A 23,147-nucleotide genomic window follows, 5' to 3' on the forward strand; every position below is an offset into this window, starting at 1 on the left:
TTTTTCTTTGCGTCATGTGCTGTTTGGGGAGGGTTTTTTGGAAGGACCATCCTGCGTGACACTGCAGTGCCACTCCTAGATGGGCCCGGTGTTTGTGTCGGCCACTAGGGTCGCTTATCTTACTCACACAGCTACCTCATTGCGCCTCTTTTTTTCTTTGCGTCATGTGCTGTTTGGGGAGGGTTTTTTGGAAGGGACATCCTGCGTGACACTGCAGTGCCACTCCTAGATGGGCCCGGTGTTTGTGTCGGCCACTAGGGTCGCTTATCTTACTCACACAGCTACCTCATTGCGCCTCTTTTTTTCTTTGCGTCATGTGCTGTTTGGGTAGGGTTTTTTGGAAGGGACATCCTGCGTGACACTGCAGTGCCACTCCTAGATGGGCCCGGTGTTTGTGTCGGCCACTAGGGTCGCTTATCTTACTCACACAGCTACCTCATTGCGCCTCTTTTTTTCTTTGCGTCATGTGCTGTTTGGGGAGGGGTTTTTGGAAGGGACATCCTGCGTGACACTGCAGTGCCACTCCTAGATGGGCCCGGTGTTTGTGTCGGCCACTAGGGTCGCTTATCTTACTCACACAGCTACCTCATTGCGCCTCTTTTTTTCTTTGCGTCATGTGCTGTTTGGGGAGGGTTTTTTGGAAGGGACATCCTGCGTGACACTGCAGTGCCACTCCTAGATGGGCCCGGTGTTTGTGTCGGCCACTAGGGTCGCTTATCTTACTCACACAGCTACCTCATTGCGCCTCTTTTTTTCTTTGCGTCATGTGCTGTTTGGGGAGCGTTTTTTGGAAGGGACATCCTGCGTGACACTGCAGTGCCACTCCTAGATGGGCCCGGTGTTTGTGTCGGCCACTAGGGTCGCTTATCTTACTCACACAGCTACCTCATTGCGCCTCTTTTTTTCTTTGCGTCATGTGCTGTTTGGGGAGGGTTTTTTGGAAGGACCATCCTGCGTGACACTGCAGTGCCACTCCTAGATGGGCCCGGTGTTTGTGTCGGCCACTAGGGTCGCTTATCTTACTCACACAGCTACCTCATTGCGCCTCTTTTTTACTTTGCGTCATGTGCTCTTTGGGGAGGGTTTTTTGGAAGGGACATCCTGCGTGACACTGCAGTGCCACTCCTAGATGGGCCCGGTGTTTGTGTCGGCCACTAGGGTCGCTTATCTTACTCACACAGCTACCTCATTGCGCCTCTTTTTTTCTTTGCGTCATGTGCTGTTTGGGGAGGGTCTTTTGGAAGGGACATCCTGCGTGACACTGCAGTGCCACTCCTAGATGGGCCCGGTGTTTGTGTCGGCCACTAGGGTCGCTTATCTTACTCACACAGCTACCTCATTGCGCCTCTTTTTTTCTTTGCGTCATGTGCTGTTTGGGGAGGGTTTTTTGGAAGGGACATCCTGCGTGACACTGCAGTGCCACTCCTAGATGGGCCCGGTGTTTGTGTCGGCCACTAGGGTCGCTTATCTTACTCACACAGCTACCTCATTGCGCCTCTTTTTTTCTTTGCGTCATGTGCTGTTTGGGGAGGGTTTTTTGGAAGGGACATCCTGCGTGACACTGCAGTGCCACTCCTAGATGGGCCCGGTGTTTGTGTCGGCCACTAGGGTCGCTTAGCTTAGTCATCCAGCGACCTAGGTGCAAATTTTAGGACTAAAAATAATATTGTGAGGTGTGAGGTATTCAGAATAGACTGAAAATTAGTGTAAATTATGGTTTTTGAGGTTAATAATACTTTGGGATCAAAATGACCCCCAAATTCTATGATTTAAGCTGTTTTTTAGTGTTTTTTAAAAAAAACACCCGAATCCAAAACACACCCGAATCCGACAAAAAAAATTCGGTGAGGTTTTGCCAAAACGCGGTCGAACCCAAAACACGGCCGCGGAACCGAACCCAAAACTAAAACACAAAACCCGAAAAATTTCAAGTGCACATCTCTAGTAAAAATCCGATTTTCCTTATTACTTTAATGCAGCACACCTTTATATTAAAACTAGCTGTTCTACCCGTTCTTTGCACGGGAGTTTCTGATTTTCATGGTTGTACATATAAATGAGTGTTGAAAAATTGGTAAATCTATAGAGATGTAAATTTGAGACGTCTTAATGTAAGTAAATATTAATCCATGGTTCTTGGCATTACCTGGAAACACCCGTAGCAGATACGGTGAAAATTGACAGGAGCATTTTTTGTGGTTAAATAAGAGAATTAGTGATGAGTCAGTGAGTGAGTGAGAGAGAGAGAGAGAGAGAGAGAGAGAGAGAGAGAGAGAGAGAGATGGTAAAAAGTGACAGGACCATTTTTGTAGCTTTTTAAATTCTACACACAGGAGGTGCAATCCAGATTTTGATCCGATTGTCCATTTGGCCGTTATCGTTCACGCAACGCAAGCCATGCATCAGTAATAACGTCATTATGTCAACCCCCTGTTTGTCCCCTCACGGGAGGTTTATTAAAATTCTAATTACGTAGCTTTCCTATATTCCACCGGCAGAATACCTATGTTACATTTTAGCTTCCTAACATATCGGGAAGTAAGAGAATTAATGATGAGTCAATGAGTGAGTGAGTGAGTGAGTGAGTGAGTGAGTGCTTTCGCATCTCTATCTATCAATCAATCTATCTATCTATCTATCTATCTATCTATCTATCTATCTATCTATCTATCTATCTATATTATGTATGCACCACCCAGTGGTGTAATGTTATTTCACAGAGTTACTATTGATTAAATATAAACATAAACTTTCCTTTCTCTACAGCTGACATCTTTGCTGAGAATTTCGTGCCTCAGTGGAGAGGACAAGATGGTCATTTCTTTGGAATGTTCTCCATCTTCTTCCCATCAGCCACTGGAATTCTTGCCGGAGCCAACATCTCTGGGGATCTAAAGGTAGAAATACTTTGCTTAGGTCAAGCCATGTAAGCTCCATTTTAGAAGAGTAGAAAACATACAGTATAATTGAAAAGAGATTTTCATAATACTGTATTCTCCTTTCACCAATACCCCACTTATGTTTAACAAGCTTCTGTTCAAGAATAGCTGGTAAAGTCATTGCACTAACTCACTAAAGGGGAGATATGTCAACACCTTGGAGGCGTTGCCCATACATACCAACCAATCAGCTTCTAGCTGTCATTTATCTAGGACAGTCTATAAAATGTAATTAAAATGCTTATTGCTTGCTACGGACAACTTACCCACTTTCTCTCTAAAGGGCTTGATACATCTTCCCCTTAGTCATTCACTAGCCATCATTAAGCAAAAGTCTATCTGATGACTCCACCCTGTTTTGTTGGATTAATTAGGGATTATTCGCTTTTTTTGTTTTTAATAATTTTTCAGCCAAGACATATATTTAATTAATTTGCCCTTAAGGATCACTTGTGATGGCTTCCTCTTGTCATCAGAAAAGTTCACATTGATTGCAAGGAAATAGTCCCTTTTGGCCTGCAGTGCAAGGCTTCAGTCCGAAGCTGTCAGTGTAGTGTAGTTATACTATTGTACATTAGCTAATGTCCCATTAGGCACATGAGGCACATGCCTAGGGAGCGGCACTTGTTTGGGGGCAGCTTGTGTTGGTAATGTCAGCCCAAAAAGTACCAGTAACTCCAAAATATTTCCACTGTATTGTACCATATGCCATCTTGAAAAAAATGATGGGTAGGACACGCACGTACTGCCCCAGTAAGCTGTCCTCAGTAAATGTGTATATAATTAAAAAGAAAAAAAATCATAGTGCCTTTTCTATTATTCTATGAATTTCGGTATCCTAAAATAAGGGCTTATAAACAATCAATAAAAATAATAAAATTAGGCAGGCGGGCGTGTGGGGCGTTCGTCACTGTTGTGCCTAGGGGCACCCTCACCCCTAAATCCACCACTGCTATTGTAGGCTAAAGTCTTATTGGTTGCTATGCTTTTCATGTGTTTAGCTGGCACCATTGGCATAGAAAGCCTTTTGGTGTTCTTGAATATATATGTACAATAATTTAATCAAGGTCTGGATAGTGATAAAAGGGTCAGTAACTATCAGTCTCTTCTCCTTCTCTCAGGACCCGGCAGTGGCTATTCCTAAAGGCACTCTGATGGCCATTTTCTGGACTACTGTCTCCTATCTGGCTATATCCGCCACTATTGGTATGGAGATTTTATTAAATCATTCATGTTGAGTCAATTACAGATGATTTATAGTGATGTATAATTTGGCGGAGGCTGCTTGGCAGATACAGATGATATATATGAAAATGCAGATATCACACGTTAAAATACAAATCCTACTTACTACAATTTTGTGTAGTCAACTAGCCATGTAAAATGATGTAAGAAATGTTAGTAATCCTATTATTTTATGTAAATGTATTGCCTCAAGTAGACTGACACTATGTTGAGTTGCTATGACTTGACTTATGGGTTCGGACCCAGTGAGCTTAATGTGCATGAGCAGCTGTCAGTAAGGCTGGCAGGGAAGATGGAATAACAACCAGGGCCAAGTTATAGAATGCGCATGCCTATATCCTGCATCTGGGATGCCATAACCGTAGGTCTGAGATACACCCATCTAGCTGCTCAAGTGTGGACGTGGACATGCAGCAAGAAGGTCGCTCCCTGTGTGTGGCAGGCCAGGGTTTTATGTTTTTAGGCTTATTGCATCTTTATTCCTTTAAATAAAAATAAAAATGGACTTGGGGTGGGGCTTATGGAGAAGGGGTGGAGTTTCAGAGCAATCTGAACAGGGCTGTAGACTGAGCATGGAAAACTACCCATGTAATTACTGTGCAGTAGCATATAACACAGCCTTAATTACTCCACTGACTAGAGATTGGCAGCCAGACATACTGTATGGTAATGTCACTAGAGTAACTACAGCTCAGCAGCCAGATATAGGGTTACAGTATGTAACCCAGGCTATATATGATGCTGGTGACAGCATGGTACATGTTGTAGGCATCTGTCTCACTGGACTTTATGTAGTATTTAGTGTGGGGCAGGAATACACTATACCAGTGCCAGCCAATTTGACTACAACCATGGGGCTAATTCAGACCTGATCGTAGCAGCAACTTTGTTAGCAGTTGGGCAAAACCATGTGCACTGCAGGTGTGGCAGATATAACATTTGCAGAGAGAGTAAAGGTGGGTACACACTAGTAGATATATCTGCAGATCAATTGATCTGCAGATATATCTATGGACGGATCGGGCAGTGTGCTGTGCATACACACTGCCCGATCCGTCGGGGACTGACGTCATGAACTGGGCGGGCGTGTACACACGCCCGCCCAGTTCTGCTGTCAATCACCGCCGGCCGCCGCAGCATGTGTACTTGCGGTCGGCCGACTGCCCCGTACACACACAGCGACGTGCCAATATATCGGTAGATACGACGGAGTTCACAGACGTATCGGCCGCACACACTGGCCGACGGTCCCGCGATATATATCGGCCGTTTAAGAGAATGGCCGATATATCGACCAGAGTGTACGGGCCTTTAGATTTGGGTGGGTTATTTTGTTTCTGTGCAGAGTAAATACTGGCTGCTTTATTTTTACACTGCAATTTAGATTTCCATTTGAACACACCCCACCCAAATCTAGCTCTCTCTGCACATGTTATATCTGCCAAGCAGAGTAGCGAATGCAGGAGCCTCCCAACTGCCCCCCCCCCCCCCCCCCCCCACCGGGGGACAGTGCGGCCCGCAGGTGGGACAGAGGGACAGTCCCCAAAAACCGACTGTCCCGCGAAAATTGGGACAGTTGGGAGGTATGCAGTGAGACAGAGAAGAAGCCACAGACAGTATAACTGGGTGCAAGGGGAGGGCTGGATCCTGGAGGCGTCCTGGAACCCATAGCAGCCGCACCCCCTGCACCTACTGTAGCTACACCCATGGATTTGACCCAGCTTACTGTTATCAGTGAGAAGCCTTGTCAGTTTCTGTGCCTATTTTTTTGTGTGTATGTGCAAAATATGCCTGTGCGGATAGAGTTATATATAGAAATTGTAAGTGCCAATGCAGATATTGAAAATAAGAATATTGGTTGCTTCTTTATTGTTTGTGATTACATAAAGCCTAATAAATAAACTTCCTTTCTCCTGCAGGCTCCACAGGTTATCCACAGGATAACATTGGGATATGATGACGCAACAGCGGATTTGCACCAAACGGCCATAGCTTTTCGGCCTCCCAGCATGCAACGGGCCCATCCATATATCTCCGCCTCCTGGCTCAGGCAAATCAGTTTTTTGTTTGGTGCGGCAGGAGCCAGACCATGGTCAGATGGCGCTGTTTTTTAGCAGCCATAAGCTTTCTTATTTTATTTTATAGTCTTACTATTTTTCTTGAGTGATATTTCTAAAAAGCATCTTATACGTACCTTAGAAAGAGTCGCTCCAACAAATCCCCGCCGGGGTCGCAACAACGCTTATCCACAAGTACAGTGCTGTTTTTGCGGGCGTCTGTGTCGGATAAACTAGCAGGTCCAGCAGACGTTAGCAGGCTGTGGCCGGAGCACGAGGAGAAGATAAGGCATCGGTTACGTTTAGAGGGGGAACACGGACACAGCCGCACTGGTTTGGGAGGAGACTACCAAACAGTCGCTGACACGGCTGCCACCTAGGGTGCACCAGTGCTAGGCCTTAGAGATCATAGGCTCTAAGGGTAGTATGAGGCTGCGATCCCTAGGGTTGATGTCAGCAGTGGGGAGTCAGACGCTTGCCCGTCCCCCCGGTTCATGACCAGTTTCCTCCGAGTCTCCCACCATGAACTGTTTTCCCGCTTCCGTATGAGATGCTGTGTACTGAGGGGACCCAGTCGCAGCATAGGCGGCTGTGTGACTGATGCATCAGTATTCACTTGGGCATCTGTGTTCACTGTAGGTTCACAGAGCTGTTGAGTACACTATTAGCGTCTGGATCCACTCAGCATTTGCAACAGTATTTATCGGTCCTGGAAGCAGGGTGAGTCTCCCTGTATCCCACTCTACTGAGCATGGGTAATACAGCACTAAGTCTCTATCTACCTTTTTGAGTATGAATAGTTGGATAAGTGCCTAATGCATATGAGTCTGATAATTATTACTGTTGTTTTCTTTCCCTGTGCGCCTGAATACGGTTAAATATTATATAAGGTAATGCAGTAATATGTTTATCCTACATACTTGAAATGTATTGGTAGTTGATTTTGTGCTCATATTGCTTATTATACTAATGTATACCTGTGACTGATTGCTAGTGTGACTTTACTATAATTCAGTTTTTCTGTGTATTCCGATCCTCAATACTGGTGCAAAGCAGGGTAGGGTCGGATTGTGTGTCACTTTAACAAAACTTAAAGTGATTACAGTCACAAATTGTGTAGTACACTGTGCAAGTGTCTGATTATTTATCATGTCTAAGAGTGGCAAGGGTGAGGAAAATACACTCATAGCAGCACCAACACTCATATCATGTTTGTCTTGTAAAGCTGGGTTAACCTCTCAAGATCTGGTTCAGGATGGTTTGTGTGCAAATTGTTTTAGCTTTCACCAAGGTCTCTTGAAAAATACAAGGCAGACACAGGTGCAAGTTGATCCTCCATGGGCTATGTTTGCACAGGCATTATCCAGTATAGCTGAAGTCTGTGAAGACTAAAAAGCATTGGGCTACCAGAGGACTGGTTTCTAAAACAGAAGATAAGCCATCAACCTGATGGTGCGGGCCTCGACCTGGGGGATCCCAGGGTGGGAGGCCACCTTCTTCAGTTTGCACAGATCTGGCAGCAGTATACAACAGATGCCTGGGTGCAAGAAGCAGTATCTCTTGGTTATGCATTTGCTTTCAAGAAGCACTCTCCTCAAAGGTTTTTTTGTACCAGCCCGTCTCTGGTAGAGATGAATGCCAAGGCTTTGCAAGAGGCAGTTCAGAAATTGCTTCAGTCAGGAGTAATCCCTGCAAAACAAGGACAGGGTTTTTTCTACAACCTGTTTCTAGTCCAAGAGCCAAATGTGTCGTTCTGGCCCATACTCAATCTCAAAGAGCTGAACAAGTACGTTTGGGTGCCTCATTTTCATATGGAGTCTTTACGTTTCATCATTTTGGCCATGGAGCCAGGGGATTTTATGGTATCTCTGGATATCCAGGATGCTTACCTATATGTTCCTATAGCCCTGTCCCATCAGCGCTATCTCAGGTTCGTTATCCTCCAACAGCATTTTCAGTTCCAGGCCCTGCCATTCAGATTGTCCACAGCCCACAGAGTATTTACCAAAATTATGGTGGTTTTGGCAGCTTATCTCTGCCAGCAGGAGATAAGAATTTTTCCATACCTTGACGATCTTTTAATCCTGGCACAGTCTCAGAAACTGTTCTGTGTCATCTGCAACAGACAATGGTGGTCATTCCAACCTGATCGCACACTAGGTTTTTTTGCTGCACTGCGATCAGGTCACAACTATGCATGCATATGCACCGCAATGTGCCGGCACATTGTATGGCTACAAAGCACATTGCTGGGCGTTGGATTGTATTAAGAATCCATTCGCACAGCCGATCGCAAAGGACATTGACAGGAAGAAGGTGTTTGTGGGTGTCAACTGACCGTTTTCTGGGAGTGTTAGGAAAAACGCAGGCGTGTCCAAGCGTTTGCATGGGTGGTGTCTGACGTCAATTCCGGCCTCGGGCAGGCTGAAGTGATCGCAGGGGCTGAGTAGGTTCAGAGCTACTCAGAAACTGCACAAAATGTTTTTGCACAGCTCGGCTGCACATGCGATTGCACACTTGCAAAGCAAATTACACTCCCTTGTGAGCGGCGTCTATGCTTTCGCATGCCTGCTAAAAACAGCTAGCGAGCGATCAACTCAGGAATGACCCCCAATAGCGTGTCTGCAGAAGCACGGTTGGCTCATCAATTGGGTGAAATCGTCTTTTGTTCCGTCACAGCGGATGACTCACTTGGGGGCTGTATTGGATTTGAGCCTGCAGAGACTAACTTTACCTCTGAGCAAAATATCCAAAGTTCAGTTAAGTATTCAGGAGCTGCTACACAGTCGAAGGGTATCCATTGACGCAGAAATGCGTGTGATGGGATTGATGGAGTCAATATTTGACATGATAGAGTATGCTCAGTTCCATTCAAGGCCTCTGCAACATCTGATCCTTACCAAATGGAATGGTTTTCATCAGACAATAAAAACGCAGACTATGGTCCTTACTCTGGAAGTAAGGAGGTCATTAGCCTGGTGGCTACAGACATCCCATCTGGACAAAGAGAGACCCTTTTGGATATCAGATTGGGAAATTCTGACAACAGATGCCAGCCTCCAGGGCTGGGGAGCAGTGTCAGGAAGGTTTTGTTTCCAGGAGCAGTGGACCAAGGATGAAAGTTGCCTGCCAGTAAATATATTGGAACTTCGGGCCATACACATGGTGCTGATTCAGGCAAAGTACATCCTTCAGTGGAAACCAGTTCAGATCTGCTCGGACAATGTGATGGCAGTAGCGTACCTCAACCATCAGGGAGGAACTCGCAGCCAAAAAGCAATGAAGTAGGTAAGTCACACGTTAAAGTGGACAGAACTTCATCATCCAGTCTTCTCCGCAGTGGTCTTCCTGGGAGTCCTAAACTGGGAAGTGGATTTTCTCAGTCGACACACTATTCATACAAACGAATGGGCTCTACACCCGGAGGTCTTCCATACCCTGGTCGACAGGTAGGGCTTGCCGAAGATAGATCTCATGGTGTCCCATCAGAACAACAAAGTTCTTGCATATGGGTCAAGAACAAAGGATCCCAATGCGATCTTTGTCAATGCCCTGTCAGTAAGATGGGACTTTCATCTGGCCTATGTGTTTCCACCAATCGCCTTATTACCCAGGGTGGTGAGAAAGGTTAAACAAGGAAGGGGTGCCGTGATACTAATAGCTCCAGCTTGGCCCAGAAGACATTGGTACACAGATCTGCAGAGGATGTCGATGGATGCTCCATTCCTACTCCCTCAACGTCCAGATCTACAGACTCAAGGTCCTTGTTATCATAGACACCTGGATCGACTGTCTTTGACGGCATGGCTCTTGAGACCTCTATCCTGAAGTCAAGAGGATTCTCACAACAGGTAATTCAAACAATGCTCAGAGCAAGAAAACCTTCCTCAGCTTGCATTTATCACCGAATATGGCAAGCCTATATTCAATGGTGCAGTGAACGGAAATTTGACCCTAAGTCTTTCAGAGTTTCCAGGGTCTTAGCATTCCTTCAGACAGGAATGGACAAAGGTTTAAGGGTGGCTTCCTTGAGAGTGCAAGTGTCAGCATTGACTGTATGGTTCCAAAAGAAAATTGCCAAGCTACAGGATGTGCACACTTTTTTCCAGGGAATGCTGCACATTCAACCTCCTTTTGTTCCTCCTACAGTGCCTTGGGGCTTAAGTTTAGTCCTAAAGGCCCTTCAAGTTGCCCCATTTGAACCACTTAAAAGAGTGGATCTTAAATAGTTGACAGCTAAAGTTCTCTTTCTACTGGTCATGGCTTCAGCTAGAAGAGTTTCAGATTTAGGGGCATCGTTATGTCGTTCTCCATTTCTGATTTTTTATCCAGATAGAGCAGTTCTCAGAACCAAATCTGGGTATCTTCCTAAGGTGGTGTCTAAATTCCACTGTAATGAAGAAATTGTAGTCCCGGCTTTTCAAGAGCTGACCTTTCTGCAGGAGATGCATCGTTGGACATAGTCTGTGCTGTAAGGATCAACGTAGATCGTACCGGTGCTATCAGAAAGACAGATTCTCTCTTTATTCTCTACGGATTTCCCAAGAGAGGATGGTCTGCTGATAAGCAGACACTGGCGAGGTGGCTTCGGATGACGATTTCAGAAGCATATTCTCAAGTTGGTCTCCCTGTTCCGGCTAATGTCTCTGCTCACTCTACTCGTAAGTAAGGTACATCATGGGCAGCACAACGTGGTGCTTCAGCAGAACAGATATGTAAGGCAGCCACATGGTCTTCCATTAACAGATTCATTAGACATTATGCCATGGATACCTTTGCCTCTCAGGATGCTGAATTCGGGCAAAGGATTCTCCTGTCCAATCAGGAGCGTCCCCACCACTAAATTGCTTTGGGACATCCCAATGTTATCCTGTGGATAACCTGTGGACCCTACGTTATGGTAAGAACTTATCGTTGATAACGGTATTTCTCCTAAGTCCACAGGAACCCACCCTGACGCACCTGATTTGAGGATCCTTTTACTCACTAACATTTTCCTTCTCGTACGGAAGGGTGTGCAAGTGTGTTCTTCTCGTCTGATTAAGGCTCACTATGATGCTCCTGCCTTGAGCTTTGGAAAAAAACCTGATTTGCCTAAGCCAGGAGGTGGGGATATATGTTGCTTGCTGGGAGGCCGAAAAGCTTTGACCGTTTGGTGAAAATCCGCTGTCGCATCATCATATCCCAATGTTATCCTGTGGATCCTGTGGACAAAGGAGAAATACCATTATCAGCGGTAAGTTCTTACCATAACGTATATTTTATACCCAATGATTTCAAAATAGCAGAACATGCTGCAGCACAAATAATCTCACTCACATCCCCTGAGGAGCTCTCCACTGGGGCCCAGATGTTATTATCATCTGACCTGTAATCAATCGGAAATGGCCAGATCCTGCTGTTTAGTCTCCTCAAACCCCTATGTATCTGAACAGATGGCTCCTGTGGCTAAATCCCATCTCCCACCATATAATCTGTATGTTCTGTCCTGTGCTAATCCCATCCCCATCAACTGTATGTACTGTTCTGTGCTGCTCCACCCCCCAGTTATCTAGATGTCCTTTTCTGTGCTACTCCCCCACCTTCTCTCCCATCATCTACTGTATATGTCCTGTTCTGTGCTACTTCCCACCCCGTCCCCCATCATCCATATGTCCTGTTCTGTGCTATCCCACTCCCCATCAGCTGTATGTGCTGTTCTGTGCTACTCCCCCCCATCATCCATACATCCTGCTCTGTGTTGCCCGCACCCACTTTTCATCATGTCTGTGAAGCTACTGAGAGCTCTGGATCCTGGTGCCAAACAGAAACTGCAACAACGGGCGGTACAGTAACTGTCAGTGAAAAAGAGAAAGTGTACGGCACTGCTGAATGGCATAAGTGCTGATATTTAGTTGGGGTAGCTATGCCACTGGTAGATGTATCAGCTGTTTTCTGGGGATTATCCACAAAATGATTATGATAAATATGCCCCTACGAGTGAGAGCATAGACTGCAATAGAACAGTGCCCCCTTGTGGCCAGAGTACTATGACATTCCTTTTTTTTGTCCCTGCAGGCTCTTGTGTGGTTCGGGATGCCTCTGGAAGTTTGAATGACACCTTTATTGATGGAGGCACAAACTGTGTTGGATTGGCGTGTGGGTATGGGTGGAACTTTACTGACTGTGCCCTTAAACAGAACTGTAAATACGGATTGAGCAATTATTACCAGGTGTATACCTTTTGCTGTCTATTTCAATAATAAAATATGCACATGTACAGATCTGGGTCTCTTATCAGGCCACTAAACCTAATATGCAACGTAAATCAATATGAAAAGGACTTTGCCTAATTTCAACGATGGGGCTATTCAGTTGGCTTGCATTAATCATTGAGGCCATCGCCTCTTCTCCCTTCCCCATAAAACCTTTAAGCCTTCCCAGAGCCTCCTGACAGTATTATTGAGATGTGCTATTTCTAATACAATACAGTCACTTGGAATATAGCCTAGTATTACATACCTCAAAACTGTCCCACTTTAGGTGGGAAGGCCTCAGTTTCCGGGGACTGTCCAGAGACAATTGGGTCTTTTGCCCTGTTTGCTGAGAATTGTTGCTAATATTTTGCACTCACTTTGGTGTGTGGGTGGAATCAGTGTAGGACTGGGGTATGAAGGGCAGTGCAGTGTAGTGATAGAGTCCTTTGGTGGGTGACCAGCCTCCAGAGGAGGTGTGGTTAGCCTTAACAGAGGCTAGAAAATACACCATAGTCCTGTGCAGTATAATATTATATAAGTATCATGTATAATATAAGTGCACAGTCTGGAACCTGATTCCCAGAGAAGGTGGTGGGCCCTCAGGCAGTGGGGCCCACTTTGGGGTTTCTCCTGTATCCCTGTGGGCCAATCTGACCCTGGTTGGAATACACATCTGCACCTGCCATTGTAGCATACCGGGTTGTTTTTAGGGTAGAGGTGTGGGGTTGGAGGAGGCCTACAACTTTAGAAGAGATAGGCATGACTTTTAATCTTCCCCTTCGGGAGATCCTGATGGAAGATCCAAGTGGGAGCACTGTGGAGCTGTTAGGGTCTCCTGCCCTGTGCTGCCACGTCGTCATGGCAACCGGGAGACAAGTGCTAGCGGAGTAACCTGAGCGCAGCTGATACTCCGGTTCGGGTCTTTTGCTGTGCAGTGGTTATAGGCTCTGTGCATGGCAGGGGATCCGGTGCTGGTTTTTGTGCTCACAGTCTGTGAGGTCTGAGTGGGGCGTGGACAGCACCTGCTTTATAAGGCCTCTTTTCAGGGTAAGCAGATGCTGCTGAATCTTTGTTGGTTAGTCAGTTTCTGAAAGTTAGCTAGTACTGTGTAGCTTTGTATTTGTTTGTTGCTTACTGCAAATAGGCCTGGGGATTTGGTATTACACTCAGCCAATCCAGACCTAGCAGTAAGACTGGAGTCAGTCGTTTAGCTTGCTGGGGTTCTGTTACTACTCTGTGAACTTAGCAAGTTTGCGGCTGTATTCTAAGACTTGCCTGTCTAATCCTGTCTCACTGTGCTAGGTGTCAGGGGTCAGTTTAGTGGCAGAAAGCTGAACCTGTGCACTGCAAGTGAGAATTAGGATTGTGGAGATTCTCCTTGTGTCTATCATTCCATCTCTGACCAAGGAGTTTACTGCCACACCCGTTGGTAACCCTTTAGGGTTTTGCTGTTGCCCTTAGCAACAGCATTTCGGGTTCTCTATGTATTAAAACACAACATCTTGCTTTTCACATCAGAGCAGTTCTAATACAAGGGAGATACCCAGTTCCTTAGCCTCTGGGCTTCTCTGTTCACTTTGTGTGTATTTTGTTACCCTACCACCTTCTGTGTACGTTATGTCATATTCCCTAGTCTGTCTGTGAGTCCATTTGTTTTGCATAACAGTTCAGACACCAGTACTTTCCTGCAGGCACTGGTGTGCATAACATATTCAGCAGCCAAATACTCCTGTTGAAATTTTGTGGGAATATGGAGCATACCCCACAAAATATGTTGCAACAGGTGGTTGATCAGGTGCAGGTCCTGACTCGAAAATTTAATGATTTGTCCATTAAAATGCACACCTCCCAGGCTGCTGGCGGAGCTCCCGCAGCAGCAGCACCTGCAGGGGTTAAGGAGCCGAAAGTAAATCTCCCGGATCGTTTTTCTGGAGATCGCTCGCAGTTCTTTTGTTTCAAGGAGAGCTGCAAGCTATACTTCCGGCTTAGGCCTCAGTCTTCTGGGTCGGAGATTCAGCGGGTGGGCATAGTGATTTCCTTGCTACAAGGAGACCCACAGGTCTGGGCATATGGGTTGCAGCCTGACTGTCCGTCACTTAAAAGTGTTGATGCTTTTTTTACGGCACTGGGCATGTTGTATGATGACCCTGACAAGACGGCCTCAGCCGAGGCTCAGATTTCGATCCTTAAGCAAGGGCGAAGGCCAGTTGAGGTTTACTGTACGGAGTTTCGGAGGTTGGCCCATGATACCCAGTGGAATGACCCAGCCCTGAGACACCAGTACCGAAGAGGTCTCTCTAACCAGATAAAGGACCAACTGGTACAATATCCCTTGCCTGATAGCTTGGATCAGCTCATGCAGTTATCCATCCGGGTGGATAGACGGCTGAGAGAGCGTAGGCTTGAAAGGGAGACTGAGATTTCCTTCCTTCCCAAGGGAACCTCAGACTCTGAGGAATTTTCCGAGGAGCCTATGCAGATTGGGGCTACCCGCCTCTCCTCGCGTGAGAAGACGCGGAGGAGACAGCAGGGGTTGTGTTTGTACTGTGGGAATAAAGGTCATGTGGTAGTATCATGCCCAGAAAAGCCGGAAAACTTCAGGGCCTGAGGGTGATGGGAAATATCCTGTCAGGCCAGAAGTCAGAATTTCCCAAGAAGACTTTTATCATTCCGGTGACCTTGAAGATCCTCGGTCAAACTGTCAAGACTGAGGCCTTTGTGGACAGTGGGGCCGACGGGGTTTTTATGGACCGCCAATTCGCCCTGAAACACTCTGTTCCCTTAGTACCCTTGGCATCGGAAATTGAGATTTGTGGGTTAAACGGGGAACCATTATCCCAAGGTAAAATTACCTCTTGCACTAGCCAGATTTCTTTGTTTATTGGAGCCACACACTCTGAAAAATTGTCCTTTTATGTGACTGTCTGTACTTTTGCCCCATTGGTGTTGGGGTTACCCTGGTTAAGGGCCCACAATCCTCAATTTGACTGGGTCTCTGGGGAGATTCTTAGTTGGGGTACTGATTGTTTCAGGAGTTGCTTGAGCCTTCCAGTCAGGTTCTCGCAGCTAAGTTTGCCAGGATTGCCAGGGTGTTATGCAGATTTTGCGGACGTGTTCTCCAAAAAAGTTGCAGAGGTACTACCTCCCCATCGCTCCTATGACTGTGCCATTGATTTGTTGCCAAATGCTAAGCTTCCCAAGAGCAGGTTGTACTCCCTGTCACGTCCTGAGACTGAGGCTATGGCAGAGTACATTCAGGAGAACTTGGCTAAGGGATTTATCAGACCTTCACAGTCTCCAGTTGGGTCGGGGTTCTTCTTCGTGGGTAAAACGGACGGTTCGTTGCGACCCTGCATCGACTTCAGGGAATTGAACCGTATCACGATTAAAAACTCATACCCACTGCCTCTCATTTCGGTCTTGTTTGACCAGCTTCGTACTGCCACCATTTTTTCTAAGATTGACCTACGCGGTGCGTACAATCTAATCCGAATAAGAGAGGGGGATGAATGGAAGACTGCCTTTAATACCCACTCGGGGCATTATGAATATTTGGTGATGCCTTTTGGGCTCTGTAATGCCCCGGCAGTCTTCCAGGATTTCATGAATGATGTGCTCAGGGAATATTTGGATAGATTCTTAGTTGTATACTTAGATGACATCCTAATCTTCTCCCATTCCCTGGAGGAACATCGGAAGCATGTACGCTTAGTCCTCCAGAAACTCAGAGACCACCGGCTTGGGGCGAAGCTGGAGAAGTGCGAATTTGAAGTTCAGCAAATCGCATTTCTAGGATATATTATCTCCCCAGAAGGTTTCAAAATGGAGGGTTCCAAGGTACAGGCAGTCCTGGATTGGGTGCAGCCCACTAGTTTGAAGGCGCTTCAGCGTTTCCTGGGCTTTGCGAATTTTTATAGACGATTTATCGCTGGATTTTCGTCTATAGTGGCGCCCTTGGTGGCACTCACTAAGAAAGGGGCGGATGTTGCTCACTGGTCTTGTGAGGCTAAAGCGGCTTTTGCCCATCTCAAAAGGGCATTTGTTTCGGCCAAGGTGCTGCGACACCCAGATCCAGAGCGTCCTTTTGTGGTGGAGGTGGATGCCTCTGAGATGGGTATTGGGGCAGTGCTTTCTCAGATGGGAGTGTCTGATAATCGCCTTCATCCCTGTGCTTACTTTTCCCGTAAATTTTCGCCTGCCGAGATGAATTATGACGTGGGTAACCGGGAATTGTTGGCTATTAAGGATGCACTCGAGGAGTGGAGACACTGGCTTGAGGGGGCTAAGTTTGTGGTCTCAATTCTCACTGACCATAAGAATCTGGCATATTTAGAGTCAGCGAAGCGTCTTAATGCCAGGCAGGCACGATGGGCTTTGTTTTTTGCTCGCTTTAATTTTTTGATAACATATCGCCCTGGGTCAAAAAACATCAAGGCTGATGCGCTCTCGCGGAGTTTTGCTCCAATCCAGGAGACCACCGAGGAGCCGTTGCCCATTGTTTCCCCATCATGTATTAAAGTGGGCATTACCCAGGACCTCTTATCATTAGTCCTTAGAGCACAGGAGCAGGCTCCTCCAGACCTTCCGGTAGGTCTTTTGTTTGTGCCTCCTAGGTTAAGACAGCGAGTGTTCCTGGAATTCCATGCCAAGAAGTCGGCAGGTCACCCGGGTATTGCCAGAACTCGGGAGTTGCTATCTAGGGCGGTGTGGTGGCCCTCGGTGGCTAAGGATGTGGATCAGTGGGTTCGGGCATGTGACATCTGTGCCCGAAATAAGACTCCTAGAGGGGTTCCTGTTGGCCCATTACATCCACTCTCTATCCCATCTAAGCCATGGACCCACATTTCAATGGATTTTGTGGTGGACTTGCCCAAATCCTCGGGGATGACAGCCATCTGGGTTGTCGTTGACAGGTTTTCGAAGATGGCGCACTTCGTTCCACTGGTTGGGCTGCCATCGGCCAGACGCCTGTCTGAATTATTTATGCTGCATGTTGTGCGTCTCCACGGGTTGCCACTTGATGTGGTCTCTGACCGCGGATCCCAGTTTGTGGCCAAATTCTGGAGGGCATTTTGTTCCGATCTCCAGATTTCTGTCAGCTTGTCGTCGGGCTACCATCCGCAGTCTAATGGGCAGACTGAAAGGGTGAACCAGTCCTTGGAGCAGTTCCTCAGGTGTTATGTCTCCAAGTGTCAGACTGACTGGGTTGCTCATCTGTCCATGGCGGAGTTTGCCTATAACAACGCGGCTCACTCTGCTACAGGGATCTCTCCCTTCCTTTGTGTGTATGGGCATCATCCTAAGGCCAATTCTTTTGACCCCCTGGACTCCACGCCTGGTGGTTCCTCTGTGGTTTCGGTCCTTAGAGGTATTTGGCGGAAAGTGAAGAAAGCCCTTGTGTCTGTGTCATTAGTGACCAAAAGGGTTTTTGATAAGCGGAAAAGACCCTGCAGCTTCAAATTAGGAGACTTCGTCTGGTTGTCTACCAAGAATTTGAAGTTGAGACAGCCATCTCATAAGTTAGGCCCCCGGTTCATCGGCCCTTATAAGATCACCAGGGTTATCAATCCGGTGGCATTTCAGTTAGATCTGCCCCGTTCTTTGGGTATCAATAAGACATTTCATTGTTCCCTTTTAAAACGGGCGATTAGTAATCCTTCTTCCAGTGGAAGACCTTCCCCTCTTCTGATACGTGGCCAGAGGGAGTTTGTTGTTGAAAGGATTCTTGACTCCAAGGTGGTTCGGGGTCGGCTGTCATTTTTGGTGCACTGGAAGGGGTATGGCCCGGAGGAGCGGTCGTGGGTGCGCAGTTGTGATCTTCATGCCCCCAGACTGATACGCTCTTTCTTCTCGCAGTTCCCCGATAAACCCGGTGGTAGGGGTTCTTTGACCCCTCGTCAGAGGGGGGGTACTGTTAGGGTCTCCTGCCCTGTGCTGCCACGTCGTCATGGCAACCGGGAGACAAGTGCTAGCGGAGTAACCTGAGCGCAGCTGATACTCCGGTTCGGGTCTTTTGCTGTGCAGTGGTTATAGGCTCTGTGCATGGCAGGGGATCCGGTGCTGGTTTTTGTGCTCACAGTCTGTGAGGTCTGAGTGGGGCGTGGACAGCACCTGCTTTATAAGGCCTCTTTTCAGGGTAAGCAGATGCTGCTGAATCTTTGTTGGTTAGTCAGTTTCTGAAAGTTAGCCAGTACTGTGTAGCTTTGTATTTGTTTGTTGCTTACTGCAAATAGGCCTGGGGATTTGGTATTACACTCAGCCAATCCAGACCTAGCAGTAAGACTGGAGTCAGTCGTTTAGCTTGCTGGGGTTCTGTTACTACTCTGTGAACTTAGCAAGTTTGCGGCTGTATTCTAAGACTTGCCTGTCTAATCCTGTCTCACTGTGCTAGGTGTCAGGGGTCAGTTTAGTGGCAGAAAGCTGAACCTGTGCACTGCAAGTGAGAATTAGGATTGTGGAGATTCTCCTTGTGTCTATCATTCCATCTCTGACCAAGGAGTTTACTGCCACAGCCGTTGGTAACCCTTTAGGGTTTTGCTGTTGCCCTTAGCAACAGCATTTCGGGTTCTCTATGTATTAAAACACAACATCTTGCTTTTCACATCTGAGCAGTTCTAATACAAGGGAGATACCCAGTTCCTTAGCCTCTGGGCTTCTCTGTTCACTTTGTGTGTATTTTGTTACCCTACCACCTTCTGTGTACGTTATGTCATATTCCCTAGTCTGTCTGTGAGTCCATTTGTTTTGCATAACAGTTCAGACACCAGTACTTTCCTGCAGGCACTGGTGTGCATAACAGGAGCAGGGACATGCGGTGAGGTAAATGGCTCAGGAGGCACTGGCTTGTACCAGAGCCAGATTTACACACAATATAAGAGACAAAGGGTACATCTGGGCATTATACACATGTGAAGCAGGATATACTGCTAGAAATTTGGTGAGTTTTGATTAGAGATGTGCGGAAAAGGTAAGTAGGTGAAGCACTGCCTCACCTGCCATAGACTTTTTGCTCCATAGTTCTGATTAGAAAAATTATTAGAATAACACATAGTAGATATTTCTACTATATTCTTTGTATTTTTCATATAGTTTATATACTGTAGTCAGAACTCTGGCTTATACATTAATATGACATGAAAAGCTCTGCCTCACCCGCCTCACCCCACCGCACGCCACTGCTGTGGAGGGTGTGGAACCGTTAAGCTCCTTATTAATCTGTGCAATGGTGCCGCTGTAAGCAGATTCATGGTGACCCAATTTATCTTTAACCGCACCTTCAAGCACCTGGACTGCCCACTGGCCATTTTTTTGCCCTTTACATTATACACAAATGATACCTATTTTTGTTGGTTTGTGTAAATGGCAGAAAGGACAACATTTTATGGGATAAGTTAAATTATACTAATCGGCTGCGAAGAAACAGTAGTTTTTCAGGATTTTTTCCTGATGTTTCTCTGAATTTTTTTCAGGCTATCCTTTTAGATCACCCCAAAAAAAATTCTCCCGAAAACACATAGGTTCAGTGAAACCTATGTGTTTTCCCCAGCCCTAACTCCGTTTTCGCAAGAAAACGGAGCTACTTTCTGGGATTGGGTTTTGCCTGGCTGAGGCTGGAGAAGCAAAATCCCAGATAAGCCGTTGTCCCCACCGCCTTATTATGACTCTCAAACGTGTTATCGATCAGTTATACCGTATAGTGAAGGTAAGTAGAGAGAACAGTAAACAACTTCTTGCGACAAAAAATCTTGTAATTTTAATAATAAAAAGAAGATTATTATTAGTTAAAATAAAATATAAAGTAACTTTTGTAATTTATTTAGCATTTCTATAAAAACAAGGAATAATGGCTTATAGTGGATTAATTATTTAGTAGTAATAAAGAATGTCATAAGGATGGTGCGCTGGTGCCCCCAGGCACAGCTGGACATACCGGATCTTGACTAATCCATACATATATGTGCACATAAAATAAGAAGCTATAAATATTTGTGTCTTCTGCAGGCAATGAGTATGGTATCAGGATTCGCTCCTCTTGTCACTGCTGGGATTTTTGGTGCCACACTGTCATCTGCTTTGGCCTGTCTGGTCTCTGCACCCAAAGTGTTTCAGGTACAGCATGAAATGAGAATGTGTATGAACATGAATATATATATATATATATATATATATATATATATCAAAGTGTAGTGTGACTACAAATATATATGCTGTGAAAAATTTGATCTTAGCCTCGTACAGTTGTGTAGCAATCTGAGCCACATTAGCAGTTTGACACATTAACCTTGTCAAGTGATTACTGTTAATGGTGTTGGCAAGTTCCTTTTGCAGACACCTATGGGCCAACAGGGTTGGACTGGGACACAGAGGTACAGGGGAAAACCCCGGTGGACCCCATGGACTGAGAGCCCACTCCCTCCTCTAGGGTCAGGTTCCAGACTGTGCACTTGAATTATACATTATACATATGTTACATAATACTGCACAGGAGGGATGTAGTCACCATCCCAGCGGTCAACATATCGACGCCGGGATCCCAGCCACCAAAATGCCGGCAGGGGGCCCAGGATTATTCTCACTCATAGGTGTCCATGACACCCATAGACAGCCAACAAGCCCGCAAAAGGCTTCGTTGCGCTCACCCCCTGCCGTCAAACTGGCAGCTGGGATCCCGGCGTCGGTAGACTGACCGCCGGTCAACCATACCCAACACGTACAGGACTATGGTGTATTTTCTACAGTGCATTCATCTGGTAAATTGTCATGCATGGAATATATTTATATAAGGGGCCCAGATGATACACTCTAATGGTTAGCCAAGCCTCTGTGTTTGGCCACACCCCCTCTAGAGGCTGACTACACCCCTAAGCATGGGCCCCTACACTGCAGTCCCCTGGTGTGCCCTTCATGCCCCAGTCCGACACTCCTGGCATATACAATTTGGTGCAGGGTTTACCATAGGGGAAAAGCTCTGTGTTCCACGCTTGGAGATATTCAATTACTTAGCAATGTCCCTATGCATAAAATGCAGACTGTATGTGTTTCTCTGTACATTAAATCCAAGTGGGTACATTTTAACCCAGACTGGGGCTTAACACTCTAATTGAGTTGATCATCGCAGATAATTAGCAGCAATCAGATATGCCCCTTATATGAAGATTGGCTCATAACCACTAGGACCGTGGTGAACAACATAGGCCCAAGGGTATCATGTGACCCACACAAGTACAGCCATACATACCATGCAATTGTCCTGTATACACTTTGTATAGGAAGTTAGCCAAAGATGATGATCTCATATCAGTATGACATTGCTGACTATGGATTAAGCTAACGATTTTATTACGTGAACACTTCTGATATTGCTCCACATAACAAAGGGCTTGATTACGTAGAAGCAGCAGTGATGTTCACATATAGTAATGTAGCAGGAAGTGTCTAGTATGAATAGATGCCTTCTGCATGCATGTGTGATCCCCTGCTATGCCTGAGGAAGCAGCATTGTGTCGCTCTGCAAGACCATCATCTGCCACAGTCACCCCCAGTTTACCCAGACTGGTCGCCGCAGCGCCGTCGCTGAGGCCAGGAAGTCTCCATTGGTAGACAGAGACCCTGGCCTCGGCAGGGCCGGCAACAGAAATCTTGGGGCCCGGTACACTGACATCTCTGTGGGCCCCCCCCCCCCGGCCCAACCCCTCTTGCCCCCAGCATGCCGACACCGATATGCCTGGGCCGCCTGCCGGCATTCTGGCGGCCGGGATCCCGGCGTCGGTATGCTGACAGCCAGGATTCCGGCCGCCGGGATCCTATCTACGTCCACTACCACAGCACAGACATTCTGCTCTCATCTGACATGCACATGCATGCATGCAGATGCATCCATATGTGCAGAATGCAGATGCGTGCAGAATGTGCAGAATGTGCCCGCCTGCATTCCGCCCCAAACCAATCCTAAAGCCCTATACATGATGCATGAAGTGATAAAAGCCTTACCAGCAGGCTGCAGCAGCAACACACTGACACTGACAGTGACACAGCCGCCGACTCCGCGGCGCTCATTGACCAGGCTCGCCTCCCCAAGTCCCGCTGCAGTACTGTGTCCCGGGCCGCTCCTGCTTGGCGCTCCGTCCGGCTCCTCACTTACACAGCAGAGACAGGGAGGCCGCGTGCGGTGAGACACTGGAGGGGCGGTCCGGACGAGCTTCCTGCTGTGTGACTGGTGCGCGGTGCAACGTCAGTACACTGCACAGCACACGGCACAGCCGGGGATTGGCTGAACGGAAGACAGGTGACCTGGGGGGGGGGGGGGCTGGGGGCACTGAAGAGTGAACACAGGACTCCGGAGGACTGGGGGGGCGCGTGTGCTGAATTTAAAAAAAAAACGCAACCAAACAGCGGGCGGCCAGCGGCTTCCGCGATGCCGGGAGCAATATATAATTATTTACACTGCCTGGACCTTGGGGCCCCTCACAACGACGGGGCCCGGGACGGGTGTCCCCTTTGACCCCCCCTGTCGCCGGGCCTGGGCCTCGGCACTCCAACAAAATGGAGGCAATACTCCCCAAACGACTGCAAGACTGTCAATCACATGACGCCTGCAGCCGCTTTGCAAGTGAGGACGCAGGACCCCTACTGCACACACTGATAGTATGGGTCCTATGCATGCACAGTGT

General features: G+C 46.9%; 1 protein-coding gene across 1 annotated transcript in view; it reads left to right on the plus strand.

The window, feature by feature from the left end:
- The window catches only part of SLC12A3 (solute carrier family 12 member 3), a 204,324-nt gene that overhangs the window by 108,432 nt on the left and 72,745 nt on the right, over positions 1–23,147 (plus strand). The window contains exons 8-11 of the mRNA XM_063945407.1: positions 2,767–2,897; positions 4,061–4,145; positions 12,299–12,453; positions 20,479–20,586. Coding sequence (XP_063801477.1) covers positions 2,767–2,897; positions 4,061–4,145; positions 12,299–12,453; positions 20,479–20,586 — 479 coding nt within the window. The remainder of the gene's footprint in view (positions 1–2,766; positions 2,898–4,060; positions 4,146–12,298; positions 12,454–20,478; positions 20,587–23,147) is intronic.

This window comes from Pseudophryne corroboree, chromosome 11, assembly GCF_028390025.1.
Source record: "Pseudophryne corroboree isolate aPseCor3 chromosome 11, aPseCor3.hap2, whole genome shotgun sequence".
NCBI lineage: Eukaryota > Metazoa > Chordata > Amphibia > Anura > Myobatrachidae > Pseudophryne > Pseudophryne corroboree.